The sequence below is a fragment of the Capronia coronata genome, assembly GCF_000585585.1.
Source record: "Capronia coronata CBS 617.96 chromosome Unknown acBCG-supercont1.3, whole genome shotgun sequence".
Taxonomy (NCBI): Eukaryota; Fungi; Ascomycota; class Eurotiomycetes; order Chaetothyriales; family Herpotrichiellaceae; genus Capronia; species Capronia coronata.
Window position 1 is genome coordinate 2,372,578 of NW_006912895.1, and position 17,183 is coordinate 2,389,760.

Sequence of the window (17,183 nt, forward strand, 5' to 3'; positions counted from 1 at the left end):
ATCCCCATGGGATTGGGAGATGTTTCACAATTGATGTTGAGATAAGCAAGATCGAACAAATCAATTGAGAACAATATTAACTTGACCACTTCTACACGGAGGGGAGGGGACCCGGGCACAAAGCCAAGAAGCCACCTGGTCTGGCCTTTCTCGTCATCCCTGTACCCGACAAGAAGTATATTACAAATTCGGAGAATACTAGTACTAGTACATGACGGGTTGATACATAATGTGGTTGCTACAAACCCCGTCACCCGGTCTTCCTTCTCTTAGGTCTTGAGAGTTGAAGAGTTCACTCTTCTGAAAGTCCAACGTCATTCGCATCTCACATGATCGTTGCGTCGAAATAGTGGGATTAGGTATGTTATTTTCACGAGCATCAACTGGAATTCGATTGCTGTGATCATCACCTCATTGTCCCGATTGAAGTCATAGCCCAGTCTCAATATCACCCGGCCACAGCGACTCTCGCACTCCATGGCCTCCGCGACCGAAGTCAAGTCTTTTCGGGACCTGTTAGGTGCGCCGCGATTGACGGCCGGTCCGCAAGACAGCACGCTGATCATCATCGACGCGCAGAATGAGTGAGTAGTAACCCTTGCCCTTGGTATTTTATTCAAGCTGGTCATACCATACTTGGCCACATCAACTCTCTGTCCACTGCATCATGATCTCTTTCCACCATATATGCCTGTTGTCTGCCTTGCCCCCATGCTGGAAGCATGTATTAGGATCTCCATTCGTACCTGATGTATACATGTTTGCTGTCCAGTTCGAGTTCCCGGCGGTTAATGGAAACTTTCTGTTGCAGATACGCGCAGGGAAATTTGAAAACAGTTAACGTGGAACAAACCCGCAAAGCCATCGCGGCGCTGCTCGAAAAGTACCGTGCCGGCAGCGACGGGAAGAACATTGTCCATGTGGTACACAAGACCCCTGACGGCGCACCGGTGTTCACTCCCGGCACAGCTCTCGCCGAGGAATTCGAGGAATTGCAACCCCGGCCTGGTGAGAAGGTGATCGAGAAGGAACGCGTGTCTAGTTTCACCGGGACGGATTTGCACGATTATTTGACCGGCTTGGGCGAGCGTGGCAAGAAGACCGTGTTGACGGGCTATATGGCGCACGTGTGCGTCAGCAACACGGCCAGAGCGGGCGCTGATCTCGGGTATAATGTCGTGCTGGCTGCCGATGCCATTGGAGATAGAGATATCCCGGGCCTGACGGGGTCGGAAGTCACAGACGCGGTGCTGAAGGAGTTGGGCGATGCTTTTGGCACCGTGGTGCAGAGTGCCGAGGTGAAATGAGGTTGAGGATGATAATGGTGATGGACCTGGGTCAGGGGGTGTGATGGGTGCTCTGCTCTCAGGCCACCAGAGTCATGACAAGTGCTCTGCTCTTTTGTTTGTGCATGCAAAAGAGCCAGGGGATTGACTCTTATGGCTCTTTCTCCTCTGGGTCGAGAGTCTTCCGCCACCAGAGCATAGAGCCGTGGAAGGGAAAGTTTTTAAGATCGAAATCGGGTAGCTGTGCAAAATCTTGGGTCTTTAAGAATGCTTGTGCCATGTCTCTGTCGATTCTGGTATCGTCCTGGCCGTCTTCAACAGTCATTCCATTCGAGTAGAACAGGTGTTCAAGTGACCTGTGCAGCCAGATTTCGGGATCATGGCTCAAGATCCGAAGCTCGACTTCGGGCTCTGCGGCTGGAGAATATACGAACGAGGCCTCGTCGAGAAGATTGAATCCTTGAGGATGGTCCACGCGGGTAATGTGCATGTTGGCCAGGAATGCCGCATCCAGCTCATTGTAGAACGGCTCTTGAGCATAACAAGGCGGCCAATGACCCTGTATTTGTTCGATCGTGTCCGCGACAGTCCTGAAAGCCGCGATCTGGTAATATGCCGACTCGTGCCTGTCGACCCAGTGTATCTCGTCTCCGCAGAAACTCCCGGAGCCGAAAACCACACAGTTTGAGATCTCACGTCTACCTCCGCCTAGGTATCGTCGCAGAATCTCTTTCAGCGACCGACACAGGTCGCTCTCAAGCCAGTTCGCTTCAATTCTGTTGTATTGTGCACGCATCGTGTCCACCGTCGTCCCTTTGACGGGTTTCATGGGCCGTGGTGTCACGCCTGCAGGCTTGAGGACATTTGGGACTTCAAGTCTTCCGTGGAAACCTCCTGTTTGAGAATCCACTGCGGTTGACTTGCGAGGCACTCCGATAACTGAAGTCGTGGATGTGATTCTGGTCCAGCCCTCCTCGTCCACGAACTCTTTTCTTTTCTTATGAACCGGCTTCTTCTTGCGACTTGTGTGTGGCATTGTGATGGCTCGGGTTGCTGGTCTCGTCGGCAGCGGCAGTGTAGGAGGAAGCGTGACTTGATCGCGGAACAGCGTTAGCGAGTGCACATATTCGAGACTGATCGAAGCTGGCGACTATGTATTATGGTCGCAAATGTCGGAGCAGAGTCCCTGCGGATACAACGGATGCATTATAAACAGCCATTTCAGTTGATACGAGATGTCGAGCTGCCACAGCCGACACCATGCGGTGTTCAAGTTGTGCTTGAAGAGTGACTTCAACCATGGAATTTATTTTCGGCCCGATGATTTCCCGACGAGGCTGAGCTAAGCTTGTTCTGTGTCGGCCGAGGCACGATCAGGCTGTCTATCATGTATAGTAGCGTACACTTTCCCATCAAAAGTCACAACTCTGTAGACACACAGACAGACTTGTTACTTAAAGCTGTTAGGGCATGGGCACCTCCCGGCGGATACTAGTAGCAAGATATTGACTACAGGTTCATGCTTTTCAAGAACAAGTGCTTGGAATCCAAGTCTTATTTGTGGCGTACCCCCAAGCGAACGTGGACCTGCCGTGACAATATTCCAAGCACACCGAGATAATGTCCATCTGGTCCATCAAACTCTTGTCACTCGGCAGCCTCAGTTTCGGAGCAATCTTTGGAGCCGCCGCGAAGATGTGAAAGGGGTGTTCTGAAAACAATATGCGGATCTGCCGTTGACAAGCTCGGGAGCCGCTGTCAGTATCTGCACTGCACCCTCCGGCTGTAGATTCGGAAAGCTAGGAGACAAGGAGACGACACGCAGGAGCCATAGTGACTAACGGTCGTTCTGGAGCTCGAGGGAAAGAGAAGAGGTACGGCACGAATGGTGGACGAATGATGTATCGGTGAAGGAAGTTGAACAGTGGGATCCCTGTTGGTGTCAGCGCTTACAGGTGTTCTATCAGTTGCCTGCGACCAATCAGTCGTCTCCATCACCGTGCAGGGTCGACGACAAGTTCAACCCATTGCTTCTTCCATCTCGAATCAGATGTCCCATCACAAGGTCACAACTTCTGCCTCGGGGACAATCCCTGCTCGCATCTGTTCACGCTCGGGTTGCAATGTGCCACTCGACCCTCGGATACTGCATGCACCACTCACAACCCATCTCGCTGCCACTATCCAGCAACATGCCATTCCAGTCACGGCGTCTCCTCCAAGCTTTGGGCGGGCGGCTGGCCGTCTGGCCTTACCATGCAGTGTGAGCTAGTACAGAGGGTGTTTTGTTCGTCGCAGGGCCTAAATAATACGAAATGTACGGTATCCGCTGTCGTCCTCGCCCTTCCTCGTCTGCGGTCCCGTCGTTCAGGCATGCCAGACAGAGTAAGACCACGAGCTGTTCAAACAATCGCAGGCATTGGCAATCCTCGAACAACAAGACTTTGGAGGAAGAAGAAAGATACTTCGGCCAAGCTCTTTCGCAGCTAGTTGTTCAACTATTCGACTGAGCATTCGCCTTCCCGAGCGATCGGAACATACGCACGCAGCGGACATCGCAGACCACCACGTCAGACCGCGTACGAGAACTGCCAACATGCCATCGAGATCCGTCTTCATCGTCCTCTTCTCCTTCCTCAGCCTCGTGTCTGCCCATACAGTCATCACGTATCCCGGTTGGAGAGGGGACAACTTACACTCGAATGGCACCGTGGAAGAGACAACTGGTCTAGGAACATATGCCGATGGAGATGACTATCTCTGGCCGTATGGCATGCAGTGGATGTATCCCTGTACGTAAACAACTTCCATTCATCTTGCAGACCGGAGACATCCATCCACCTCAAGAAACTAACACTTCGTTGCAGGCGGAGGCATGCCGACATCACAGAATCGCACCAAATGGCCTGTTAAAGGTGGTGCTGTCGCGTTCCAACCAGGCTGGTTCCCAGGCCACGGAACGGCGTTCATATACATCAACCTTGGGCTAGGAACCGTCCCACCCAACATGTCATTTGTGATGATCAGTGGGATTCAGTTGATCGGGCCAACCAAGGATCCTTATCCCGGCACCTTTTGTCTGCCACAAGTCCCTATGCCAGCCAACGTCTCGGTAAACGTTGGAGACAATGCGACCATCCAGGTCATCGAGACCGCCGTGCACGGGGCTGCCTTGTACAACTGTGCCGACATCACCTTTGCGGAGCCAGAAGATGTCCCGGAAGTCAATGCCAGCAATTGCTTCAACTCCAGTCAAATCACAAGCGATCTGATCTTCACCACGACTTCGTTGAAGGAGGACTCCGAGTCACCCGCGGTCGAAATGTCCACAAATCGATACGGTTATCTTACTACCGCTCTCGCCGTGCTCTTCGGGCTAATATGGCTGTGAGAGGGCGGCCTCTCCTACAAAGAGGAGGAAAGTAGGTTCGTGTCCAGAGGACAATGGTAGGAGTATCTCGTCATGTGGGCTTCTCGCCAGTCGGCTTGAGGGGAAAGCCATTCGAGGAATTTTTCTTGACTGCGGCGGTCTTCGGATTGACAGCAAATTCAGAGGCAGCTGTGGGAGCGGAACGCTCGATACCCCGACTTTGGTCAACACTCAAGCTCAACAGACTTAAGGGGCGGATGGACTGGCACTGACGTGGTCTTCCATGTCACCGGTCCTTGGGCTCCCAGAGCGCCCTACCGATGTCCAAGCCGGGCGGATGGGAACGACGGAGAACATTGACCTGGCCTCACAGTATGCCACGACCTGCTTCCTCCAGACGTCCTTGACCGTCTTTCTCAAGGTCTGCAGAGGTCCTGCGGTCTAAGTCTGTGCACTCACTCCGCACTTCGTCCGTATCGGCTTCGCCATCGCTGGTATACGGAACCGGCCTTGCTACCTTGGACTGGCCCAGATGACCGAGTTGGGCGGCGGGACCAACAGAAGCTATGATCAGGCTCGAGTACTAAAAAGATCGACACTTATACGGGCAACAGTCGCATACATGAGTATGTTAACACCGTCGGTGCCCAGCTATTCGACTGCATGACTACCATCACAGATGGAACGGCAACCTGGGCCCAGGTGACAGGCGACGGACACGACGTGTCCTCCAATGACGATGTCACCGCTCCTTTACGAGTCCTCGACTGGGCCCCGACTCAGGACATACCAGTTATCAACATTCGTACGTCCGGTCCCTTCTTCCTTGTCCTTATTCTCCTTGGCTGTCCATCACCGAGGCAGTCCAACTCGGTTGTGGTTTCCCTCGGTACCGCCGCCGCAGCTCATCGCCCTTGTATCGACACTGTTATATAGTGTAAAGGGAGGGGCACCAGTTGGTGCAGGGATTAGACTCGGAGCGGGATTCAAGACCGCAGATTGTATGCAGGTTTGTATACATTATGAATTTTACTCCATATCGAGTATACTAATCTGTTCTTGTCGGGCTGTGTGAAGGGAGACTGCAGATGTGAACGAGATCCGCGTAATACAACCATACCATTGAACCCTTACTGTTAGTTTTTCTCCATGTGACTAGCAACACCTATGCTACACTACCCAAGCCAGCTTATATCGACGAAGGACAGTTCCTGTTTTATCTCTCCTCCATTATTCACAGATTGCTTTCCTCGGTCCACACTCTCCAACCAAACCAGTCGACAAAACCACACTCTACAGCCTCGACCCGTGGATGATCTTCATATCGACAATCAACTCACGGCCTCCGTCGTTGATGACCAAGACACGCACGCTGCCACATCCGTCGGCAAAAGCCCGATCGATCTTCTTGAAAAGCCCGCCCTGGTCGACAACAGGCAGGCCGTGCTTAACATCACCGGTCTCGGTCATGCAGACAATGGCACCGTCGTCACGGATGTCCAAGACGCGGTACTGCTTGAAGACCGGGCCGAGCATGGTCTGCACGACGACACTGGGCTGCGGGTTGCTAACGAACGAGCTCTCCTCGTGCAGTTGACGAGTGAATAGGTCGACACCCAGATATCTGTATTGACCGGTCTGGGAAGACATGCTGATCCGAATGACCTGACAAGGCCGTCCTTGGAGAAGGAGGATATCACCAATGCGAATGAAGTGGCATTGGATGGGGACTCCACGGTGGCCGAAACGAGGCTCGACGTAGCGGACCTGTTCCACTCGGCCGTCCTGGACGCGAGACGGGCCTGCAGTCTCACGCTCAGTGATGACTACCTCATCCCGATCGCGATCGTGGTGATGGCTGAAAGGATGAAGGATGCGGTCGGCAGCACGCTCCACTCCACGACGGAAGCTGTGGTAGTTGCCCTCGTCGTCGTAGTAACCCATGTCTCTTTTGATCGGTTGGTCAACTTTGATTTCTTCCTTCTGAACAGTCACCTCGGCTTGTGGACGACGACGTTCGTACTCGACGTCGTAGGTGGGAGATGTGCGGCGGCGGTAGTCTCGCTCGGTGATGTCTAGCTGGGATTCGTAGGCCCGGTCGTATGTTTGGCGTCGGTCGTAGTCAACCTCCACGTGGTCCCTGGTATCTCGGCGGTCGATTTCGATGTCAGCGTTGGCGGCGGATCTGTATTCGGCTGGTGCACGGTACCTGTGGGGAAAGGGAACGTGTCAGTCAACAACGTGTTCGGGACGGGTGTCCAAGCGTCCAACAAGTGGACCACGCATTGGGCATTTAAGCACGGAGCAATCTGGGGTAGATCTCTCTTTCTCTCGCATTGACCACATACTTTTCACGTGTGAGTTCAACCTCCGGATATCCTGTGTCGCGGACTCGGCCACGCTCTTCGGAGATTCGAACCTCTTCCTTAGTGTACTGGTCACGGCGTGGACGGCCGTCTTTGTAGGTGAGGTCGACTTCCTCCTTGGAGAATCGAGTATCTTCCCGTCCGACGTGCGAGGAGGTGCCGGGTAGTTGGACTTCCCCTTCTACCTTGGTGACGGTGGTTTCCTGAGAAGAAGCGTCACTCCTGTACGTAGACGGGAAGACACTGATTGGGATGGGAACTCGGGCGTCAAAGTCCAGATTGCCTGTATTATGGGCGCCTCAACTCTCTAGTACCTTTCGGCAGTCGAGAGTCAAGACTTGAAGGGGTTGAAGGGGTTCGGGGAGAAGGGAGGAGGACGAGGTCCTGGTTGACTGGAAGATGGAAGGGCACAATGCACGCTAGCTGAGCAAGACTTGAACGAGCAGCAACAACGACACGCAAGAACTGTCAAAGCGGTTCGGTCTTGAGGGTCTTGAGGTATGTAGAAACAGGAAGAGAGAAGGAAGAAGAGAAGACGGTACCGCAGGGGCCACGGGCTGGTAGAAGTAGGACAGAGGCCAGGGCGCAGGACGGAACTGTGGAGGTTGGACGGTGGCTGCGAGAATCAGGCATTGAGCCAGTCAGAAACGCAGGCGTTGCGTCTGCCTACAAACACAGCAAAACCACCACAAACACACTCGCCAGTTGGCCGGGCAATTGAACCACCATTGCAACACGCCAGCCGCATGCAGTTTAACTGATTCTTCTATCACCTTGTACTTGTTCTGATCACCCCAGCCTCAATTCCTCACAGCCTCGGGATCTCTCCAGATTGCCGTCCGAGTCAATTACGTGTTGGTTGGTACCATGGTATGAGAGCAGTTTGACATCAGTCACAGCATCGACAGGAACAAGAGGCACCACAGTGGCAGACTACCAAACATCATGATGGTCACCACCACCGCCAATTCCACCCACCACCCAGACCTTCCCTTGCCTCCCTACCTTACGCTGCGGTGCCTCACATGCAAGCCTTGCCGGATCGCTTCAGCTCCCCCGTATGTACGTACTGAGTAATCTGCAATCTGCCAGGCCCGAGAATCGTCGTGTACCACCACCATTGGTCCCGTTTCACCCTGATGCCTGACCAGCGCACCCTCAGATCATCGTCCCTCAAGCTGTTGGGCCCTGTAGCCTAAATCCTGCAGCTACAACACCTCAAAAGCTACGAAGAGGGATGTCAAGAATCGCAAACTACACACTAACGCGTCAATCTGGACGCCTTGCTGACAGGTTCAGCTGGCATGTGGTTAAAGCTATGCTGCTAGATGCATGGGTTTCTTCGGCCTCTTGCAGCACGATCAGAAACTCCTCCATCCACAAACCGGGATTTGTGTGGCGTGGGACATGAACAGAGCTTCTGGCGCGGATATGGACTCGGACTCCAGACGCACGGGGACCATGGTCCATGCATGTGGGTTCTTTTTCTTCCGGTCCGCTACTCATTTTGCGGGGATCATTTTGGACGACTTGCTTTTCTTCAGCTCCCTTTTTGTTCCGCCGACAGTCGAGTTTCAACGCCCTCAGTGTCTATCCCAATCCACGCTACAAGTCCTTTTACGTTGAACATCTCAGGAAAGCCCTTCATACATCGAACACCAATCGGGGGTCGCCTCTAGGTTCTTTCCACCGTCCTCAGGGACGGTCATTCCTTCACCCTGTACCTCGCTATGCTTTGCAGAAGTACGATGGAACTGCGAGAGACAGGATGTTCAAACAAAAACGCTAGTGCCTCTGGACACAGTTCCATTCGTACTGCGAGGGTAGTTAGCGAGAACTCGGGCGAAAGAGGAGAGAAACTAGAAACATACCACTCTGCCGTCTTCATCCCCAGTATACACCACCTGAGGCATTGGTAGAATGCAACTAATCCCGGCACTAACATTGACGCCATCATCTCGACTGTTATCCGCATGATTCAGCTGTCGAATGAGGTCCAACTCGAACCGTCCGTCGCGGATCACTTTGCTCCAGATCCGGACTTGACCTCTCTTATGACCGGTGAAGACGAGGTCTCGTTCAAGCCATTCACTTCCCGCTCCTTCATAGCATGCGCACGAAAGAATGCTTTCCTGTAAGCGATCCCCTGATCCCTGCCGCAACAGTCGATCCCCGTTCAATGTGTATATGCTGATTTCATGCCCATGACAGAGCACGATATTGCCAGTCACATCGTTGATTGCCGCACAGCTCACAGACAGTTCGTCATCGAGCTTGCGAATGAACTCGCATCTGTTAAGGTCCCAGAGCATCACCTGTCCGTCGGTCGATGCTGAAAGCAGGGCGTTGAACGATCTCGACAACGCTAGAACGGTCACCGGTTTGCGATGTCCAAAAAGTGTCGCTCGTGGCTGCAGGTCGACCGATTTGGCGCCCTCGATGACTGACCAGACCGCGACCGTGCAGTCCGTCCCGGCCGTCACCAGCGTCCTCGAATCGGTGAACATGGCATAGGACAATTGTCCAATGTGCAGGTGCTCGAATAGTCCAAGCTGTTTCCGGCTCTCCGTTGAGTAAAATCGGACACTGTTGTCGGAAAACCCCCACTCCATATACATCTCGTATGCGGGAGCAATGTTGAGGCGGAAAGCCCCCGAGCATAGTAACTTGTCCGCTTTCCACGAGAAATTCAACGAGGCTACTCGCTCCCCGGTCTCCAGAAGAGTAGAAGGCACTCGGGTCAGAGACTCTGCAGCAGTGTCAAGGCGTTTATATCGATGTCGGACTTGCTCTCGTGCAGGATGAGGCTTCGCGAAGATTTGGTATGGTGTCTGGCCAAAGTTGTGGATGATTCCAATCGTCGCCAGCCGCTCTAGGGGGTCGGTGATCTTGTCGACATCTTTGGCTCCTTGGTATGAAAGATAATGAAATACGTTTACCGCCTCCACAGCTGCCTCTCCCTTCTGCTTGCTTCCGAAGATCAGGTCGATCCATTGGTGCAGGTGCCGACTCACATAGGGGCTTTCGAGCGCTTCACGCTGTTTCGCGATGAAAATGCGAGGATCTCCCTTCGCCCAAGGCGGGAGCTCTACGTTCCCGATCGATTCAGACGAGTTCTGTCTGGTGCCAAAGTCGAAGTTATTGACGTTGACCAGGAATTCCGGAAGATAGTAGAATTCGGGCGTCAGCTCTCGGACATCGGTCATGTTCATACGAGAGGCTGACTTCCATGCCCCTGCGATGGAGAAGAACATGCGGTCTGGATGATCGAATGTGCCACCCTGCAGCAAAAGATACGATTGGACAAACGGTTGGAGGCGGATCAGGTAGGAAGTTACAATCATGGCCGACGAGTAGTGAGTGCCGTAATGAAAGGCAGGGGTGTTGTTGTCTCCCATCTCCGCGAAGGTGTGGTATCGTTCGCGAAACTCTCTTTCTCGTTCAGCTGTTTGGCAGCCCATGGGCTTGGACAGATCGCGGAAGCTTCTGGGATCGGTGAGATCAAGCTCCTCGCTGGTGTAATCTGCGATGACCCAAGGGAAAACAGGATACTGGGTCAAGTCATTGTACGTCCTCCCGGCCATCGTGTTGATCAGCATAAGGTAATGGAAATTCGACATTTCTCCTTTCTGCCACTTTCGAGTCGCTGCAAAAGAGCTGGATTGTTGGCCGAAGACGTTGGCAAATTTCGAACCAAACGTCTGTGGCTCGTCATCAACGCTCTTCAATGTCTCGTAACGCCAGGCCGTTTCCGGCTGCGTGCTGTTCAGGGCACCCGGGGAGGGGGCTTTTGCACTGATAAGGCTATGCAACTCATTCCGAACTTCGGGCGATTTGACTGTCAATAAGTAGCTTCTGCCGTCGCTGAAGAACATCTCGATGGAAACATCGCGGAAGAGGAATCGTCGCTTGGAGACACTGATAATGTCCATCCATTTCCAGCTCCGAGTCCCGTGCTCATCGTTTCGTGATACGTGCTTGCGGTCGGTGACATCCCGGCCTGAAATCATGCGCACATATGGGTCGCGTTCGTCCTGCGGTGCTTGCCACACATTGACAATTTCCCCATCAGCGCGCTGGAAGAAATTGTCGAGGAGGTAAATATAGTCTTTGCCCAGTATCAGGAGCCCCTCCACAGCCTCAAGCCCGAGGATCCGTGAGATGTTGGCGACATGTTTGACCTGGTCCCCTCGATGCAAGCTCCGCATCACTTTCCTGTTCTTGTCCTCAAAGTCCTCCAATTCCGCGTTTGGATCCTCTACCATCTCGAAGCTGTCATCAACCTCTACACCTTCATTGTTTTGCTCGTCGTTCTCATCATTTCCGTCTTGGCCTCCACCCACGTTCTCCTGGATATCAGGGAACGGCTCAACGCCATTATCTAGGCGCTTAGGGCTGTCAATAACAGGTGTCGTGCTGCCAGGGGTGACGCCTATGGACTCGGCTGATGAGAATTTCGTACTTTTAGTGTCCAGACGCAGGTGTGGCATGTCAGATCCCTTCCGTCTTGGTGACTGGTCATCATCGACCATGGTGAAGTCCTCGTGCAGTCTCATGCGCATCCGATTTCTCCCTTCCGTCTGATCGAGTCGCCATTTCCGAGCTTTGTCAACCTGGAAGAGTCCACCAGGCCTGCTGGTATCCCTCTGCATCCGGTTGAAACTAGACTCAGTGTAGACAAGATCATCCTGCTGATCCTGAAGCAACCTTTGGTGTTTCAGGTATTCTGATGAATAGATGTTCGCCGTCCAGTTCTCAAATGCTATGTCGTGTCGTCGAAACAAGTCGTCACGCTCAGCCTCTTCTCTCGCCCACTGCTTCAGTTTTTGTCGTCGGCGTGATATCCTCAACCGTCCGCTTTCTTCGGTCCTCTTATTTTCGTTGGCAACAAAGGCGTTCCATTGTTTCGAGAGAGTATCAAAGAATAGGGAGTCCAGCTCAGTTCGATGCTCGTCTACCCAGTAGAGGAACGTCTCGTTGTCCAGCTCGACTACCTTCTGGAAGCTAGCAGTCAGGTCCTTCTGTTCGGTTGTTGCAGCCTGTCCAAGAATTGCAGCTGCATCATCAGGTCTTTGAACTAGGATGATTCGCCACAAGTTTGCTGCGGCCTGCCGGACAGCGTCGGTGGACGAGACCAGATTTGCGTAGAGCAGGTAACAGATAAGCTGTAAGTAGTTTGCCTGCGTGTCCTCGGCGGAAAGGAGGACGGTCTGCCAGTAAGTGAGCTTTTGTAGGAACAACAACGAGTCTTTGTCCTGAACCAAAGATAGGCCAAGAAGGACGATCCGAAAGACAACTGCACGAATGATCGCGATTGCTTGCGCACAAAGTCGCACCCCTTTCAATTTGGCAATATCGGGGCGCTGCAAATATTCCAGGACTGATGCTGATAGATCAAGAACCGCATCTGCACCGTTGATAAACCACCCTTCGAAAAGAGCTTCCTCGATATGGCTAAACAAGCGAGCTAGGTTGGTTAGGACTCGGGGCTCAACCAACACTGTTTGGTCCAATGCGATCTGGTTGGATAGCTGCGATATTGTGTTCCTCAGAATCCATGATTCAAAGTAAGACTGATGTTCGACGAATCCAGGCGGAGTCTTCAAAAAGAGACCCAAGCCTGGAAATTCTTTCCTAACAATGATCTGGTCGATGAAGACTGATATGACAATTTCGAGCAAGCTCTGCACGATTGAGTGGCCCTCATTGAGCTCAAGAGTCTTTCCAACAGCAGAGCTCGGACCGGCCCCCGCGGTGGTGCTGGAGCCGCCACTACTCTGATGAGCGTGCTCCCTTGTCACCAACACAAAAGAGGATCCCCTTCGAAGCGCTTTCCCACGAGTTGCCACCGTCGGCGCTTCATCAGCCATCCGTATAATGGGAGGCGCCAGTGAGAGTGGATGAACGACGACGTCACCTCCATCGAAGGTGAGCATTGCATCCCGTGCGTCCAGTTCCGTCCGCGCCTCAACAACATCCGAACCAACTACCACAGGAAAGAGGGCCGCAAGAATATCCTGTACGTACGAGGAGTTTGCAGCATAATCCCGGAAGCTTTGCGACCTTGTGTGAAGATCTGCAAGAAAGTGGACGACCGTATTGAATGTGTCTACATGTTGGCTTGTGACAATGGTTAGTAGTGGGTTCGGTGGTGCCATTGTCGACATCGAAAGTCTTTGAGGTGGTTGATTCAAGTCTTCCAGTGGAGGTGCTAAAGTTGAGGCGGTCTGAAGTCTCGTCGACGAGACGATCGTCTTCAGCCCGCTCTGTAGCATGCTCATGATGACCTCGAAGATTTCGGGATAGACAACAGAAAGCCCTTTCTTAGTAGCGAAGAGATCGATGAAGCCAAATAAGTCGAAATTCCTGTCCAAGTCCAGGTTTCCCACATCAAGGCCAAATAATATTGCGAAACAAGCTGGCCATAACGCGGGAAGGTGCCACCATCTCTTCAAGCGGTAGGCCATGATTGTGAAGCCTGACGTTCTCGAGCTATCCCTGAACTTTTTGACATATGCATCGCCGTGTACTACCAGGAGCCTGGCCAGTATTCTCATCGAAAGCACCACAACTTCTGGAGATGTCTCGGACAGCAAATAGAGGAGCCATTTGTTGGTGACTGTTTTGGCGAATTTCTTGATCATGCCATCGGCATGTGGACGACATAACAGCTCTGAATAGAGACGAAGAACTTCTACCCCGATCTCAAAATGCGACAATGTCGATATTGTTTCCTCTTTTCCAGCCTGTGAGGACCCGCTGGATGATCTTTGTCGTACGTCTCTGCGTGTTGCTTTTCGAGCGTGCAAACCCGCATTGCGCTTGTTCACGGAGAAAGTCACAAGCAGGGCCAAAGATCGCAGAGTCTCCGCAGACAATGACTGAGGCAACAGCACCTTGAACGCAGCCATATACTTAGGCATAATGGCTTTGGCGACAGGCTCCGACTTCAATGCTTCGAGCAGCCGCTTCAGAACTCTCATTCTCGACAATCTTCTCAGGTTGAAACGTTTGTGTTGGCTCTGTTCGGCGAAGACGAGGAATTGATCGAAGTACATTTCCTGGACGGAGATTGAGCCACATCTCCAGATATTGCTGTCCGCTATCAAAACTTTGTAGGCCAGAGGATTGTTGATCACGGAGTTCGACGGCTCTTCGAAGTCATACCCGGTAAAGGACAAGATGGATTTGAACACTCGAAGGCTTAACCCATTCTTATCGAGTCTAGAGGTAGGAATCGCAGCTCCTGCCTTTCCTTCTCCATTAGTCTGTGTAGGACTGGAGAGTTTCTCCTTCAAGAGCATTGCTAGAATGGCGTATCCACCATCTCTTTCCATTACCTCGCTGTTTCTCCAGCTGTATCGTACGGTTTCCAACAAGACATCTATAGCCAGAGCAATATCGTCAGTGGTGCGAGCTCTCTGGACTAATCCAAGGCCGATGGCGCCGCAACCGCCGAGGCGCCAGCTGGCATCATCGAGCGACTGTGGGACTGTCACGGTCGGATTACCCATGAGCATGAAAACACCACGAGCTTGTGTCAATGCATCGTTGATGGAAGGGACTGCACCGTTGATGGCAACAGCATTGGTTCCCGAACGTGTGTAGGCAACCAGGTTCTTAGCCGCCAGTTTCGAGAGCGACTTCACTAATTGGGTCTCATCGATGTTGTTGCGGTCGTCATTGTCCAGAACGGTTCCAGGCGACACATTGATCAAAATCTTGTCTTCCCGAATGAGATTGCTCGCCTTCTGCCTGATGGCTAGAATCAGATCCGAATGCTCTTCTTTCCCCGGGTGCAGCATTTCGTTACGTAGGTTCAGCGCGGCCGACGCCTGGTAGGTCTGAAAGGATCCAAGACAGTCCTGGAAATTACCGTGATACTTCGGTCCTAGGTGGTAGAAAACAGCGATCAGGTCGTCATTCAGCGCATCCTGGTACAGCACCGCAGGCCCCAGTGACCACTTAGATAGACATGTGGTTGCATTTGAGTTGGGAGACAGATCCTGAGGTGTTCCAAAGAATGCCTGGACTTTAGCGACAGATGATCCTCGATCACTCGGAGCCACGGCTGGATAATTGGCTTTCTGCTGTTCCGCAAAGTCTCCATTCACAAAGAGGAAGGCTTTGGAAGACGACATTGTCCTGGGCCTCTTGTGCACCACAGATATGTGATACCACCGCTCTCGCTCGAAAGCCACCGACTTGAACCTCACACTCGGCCTGTTTCCCTGTATGGCTGTTTGAAGGATAAGATGATGCGTATCTTTCTCAAGATATGCTAGCACAAAGCATGTCTGGCTTCGATCGAAGGCGCCAAACAGGGTAGTGTGGACCTGATCATCAAACGCGTCGAATCTAGCCCAAAGACTCAAGGTATAGCCAGAGCTGTCGGTGGGAGGAAAGGGCCTACCAAGAGTGGCCAGCTCGGTCGAAGCATAGCCCTGCTGGGACAGGTCAAACTGGATACTTGGAGGCTGCCGAGCCGATTTGATTGCGTCCAAGAGGAATAACGCTGCGTCGGATGTCACACTTGCCTGTTTGAACATGAAGTGAGCATCATCTAAGCTGGAGATGCCTTCTTGACATAGCACAAGAGCAGCCTCCCTGAATAGAGCTCGTTCGACCGTTGACAGACAGTCCTCAAAAAGAAGGTTGAGGATAGCGGTGAGGGTACCAGCTGTGTGGGCGCTGACAACGTTACGCCGGGATATCGACAGGATCGCGGTGACACTTAGAGGGAGTGCAACCTGTATAACTCCTTGAGGGAGTTTTCCGGTCCTGACAACCATGACCCAGAGTTGAATCACTATGGTGAGCAACTCCGGTACCGCCAATTCGTCAATGTTTGAAGCGACCTTAGCAACAGCGACGCGGGTGGAACTGACGACTGTATCTGAGAGGAGATGTCCATCTTCTGGTTTCAGGGACCTTCCTAGCGAAGTGTAAATGTCGTGAATCATCTCTGTCCCGGCCGCAGTCGCAAAGAGGATCCCAAAGAACTGCTCAATGGCCAACCCTTCCTCAATTTGACGCGACAGGATAAACAGTAACTGTTCAAGTGTGCACAGCAAAGAGTGCCAGCCGCCTGCGTCGACCTTGGTCCTGAAATACTTTTGGTTCCCGTCATGAGTTTCCAACGCTGCACCCAAAACAGCGAACCATTGTGCCAACGTCTGGAGAAGAGACTTTGGATCAGACGACTGGGCTTCTTGTACAGAGTAGACATCTACCAAGGATCGCAGGAGATGAAGCAATGCCTGAAAGCCACCCGCACGCCTGAAACCGCTGCTCGCACCGTGGACTTCATTGTCATCTTTCAAGATGTGCCGCAGCTGTTGGAGAACCGCAGTTTGGTCCAGGCTATCCTGCAGTATTGTATACGAGCCCCGGTCAAGGGATCCCAGGCTCTGAACGAGGGATGCAATGTTATGATCTTGCGGACGAAGCACATCCGCCGTAGAGACAGCGCGTAATCGAGTATTCGCGGCGAGGCCCATCTTGTCAAAACCACCTCTTGTCTCTGGACATCCGCGTCTTGCTTTCCACGGGGCCACATAGGAAGGGAGGCAGAAGAACGACTCGACCGATTGGTTAAGGGGGTAGCATATTCACCGACGGTGATCGCGGGAATGACAGGTCAGCATGGGTGGACGTATATTGTTCCTTCAGCTGCGGACGAAGGATCGGAATTGAGAGCATTTGGTTCCAGGGGAGGGCACTCTGGAGATGTCTTTGGCAACGGGGTAGGAGAGGTCTAGCGAGTGAAGCATGAGGAATGTCGTTAGGATCTATCGTGTTTACTTTGCAGAATTGAGTAACAGTAGTAACAGACACTGCAATGTGCGCTGCAGTGCTTGACTAAAACATGACCTCTACTGCAAAGAGTGTACACAGAGCAAGATGGGATACGCGGAAGCGCGGTGACGTTTAGCCAGTAAACTCTAGTCGGCCCCTTGAGCCCTCTTCGGTACACCTGACTCGTGACTACCAGTGCAAGCACGAGAAAGCACTGGTAGTGAATCAACATCTGCGGTACTAATTCTTGGAGCCTGCGGCGGACTCTGATGAGATATAGGTGCAGTGGTACTCTGTACAACTGCCTGCATTCAGATGACACATCTCTGGTAGTAGTTTAGAGAGTTTCCTATGTGGTGCTTT

At 52.5% G+C, this 17,183-nt stretch overlaps 5 protein-coding genes across 5 annotated transcripts; 2 read left to right on the forward strand and 3 right to left on the reverse strand.

Moving 5' to 3' along the window:
- Nucleotides 1–477: 477 nt before the first annotated feature.
- On the forward strand, nt 478–1,307 carry A1O1_04164 (uncharacterized protein; the record flags this gene model as incomplete). The annotated part of the gene is made up of 2 exons (XM_007725061.1): nt 478–584; nt 812–1,307. The coding sequence occupies 2 exons, from the start codon at nt 478–480 to the stop codon at nt 1,305–1,307; spliced, it is 603 nt and encodes a 200-aa protein (XP_007723251.1).
- A 130-nt stretch (nt 1,308–1,437) lies between these two features.
- A1O1_04165 (uncharacterized protein) lies at nt 1,438–2,322 on the reverse strand (the record flags this gene model as incomplete). Its single annotated transcript, XM_007725062.1, has 1 exon — nt 1,438–2,322. The coding sequence occupies one exon, from the start codon at nt 2,320–2,322 to the stop codon at nt 1,438–1,440; it is 885 nt and encodes a 294-aa protein (XP_007723252.1).
- Nucleotides 2,323–3,882: 1,560 nt separating this feature from the next.
- On the forward strand, nt 3,883–4,677 carry A1O1_04166 (uncharacterized protein; the record flags this gene model as incomplete). Its single annotated transcript, XM_007725063.1, has 2 exons — nt 3,883–4,078; nt 4,154–4,677. The coding sequence occupies 2 exons, from the start codon at nt 3,883–3,885 to the stop codon at nt 4,675–4,677; spliced, it is 720 nt and encodes a 239-aa protein (XP_007723253.1).
- A 1,272-nt stretch (nt 4,678–5,949) lies between these two features.
- On the reverse strand, nt 5,950–7,751 carry A1O1_04167 (uncharacterized protein; the record flags this gene model as incomplete). Its single annotated transcript, XM_007725064.1, has 3 exons — nt 5,950–6,865; nt 7,005–7,305; nt 7,721–7,751. 3 exons carry the CDS (start codon nt 7,749–7,751, stop codon nt 5,950–5,952), a joined length of 1,248 nt encoding a protein of 415 aa, XP_007723254.1.
- Nucleotides 7,752–8,881: 1,130 nt separating this feature from the next.
- On the reverse strand, nt 8,882–16,522 carry A1O1_04168 (uncharacterized protein; the record flags this gene model as incomplete). The annotated part of the gene is made up of 1 exon (XM_007725065.1): nt 8,882–16,522. The coding sequence occupies one exon, from the start codon at nt 16,520–16,522 to the stop codon at nt 8,882–8,884; it is 7,641 nt and encodes a 2,546-aa protein (XP_007723255.1).
- Between the last annotated feature and the right edge of the window lie 661 nt (nt 16,523–17,183).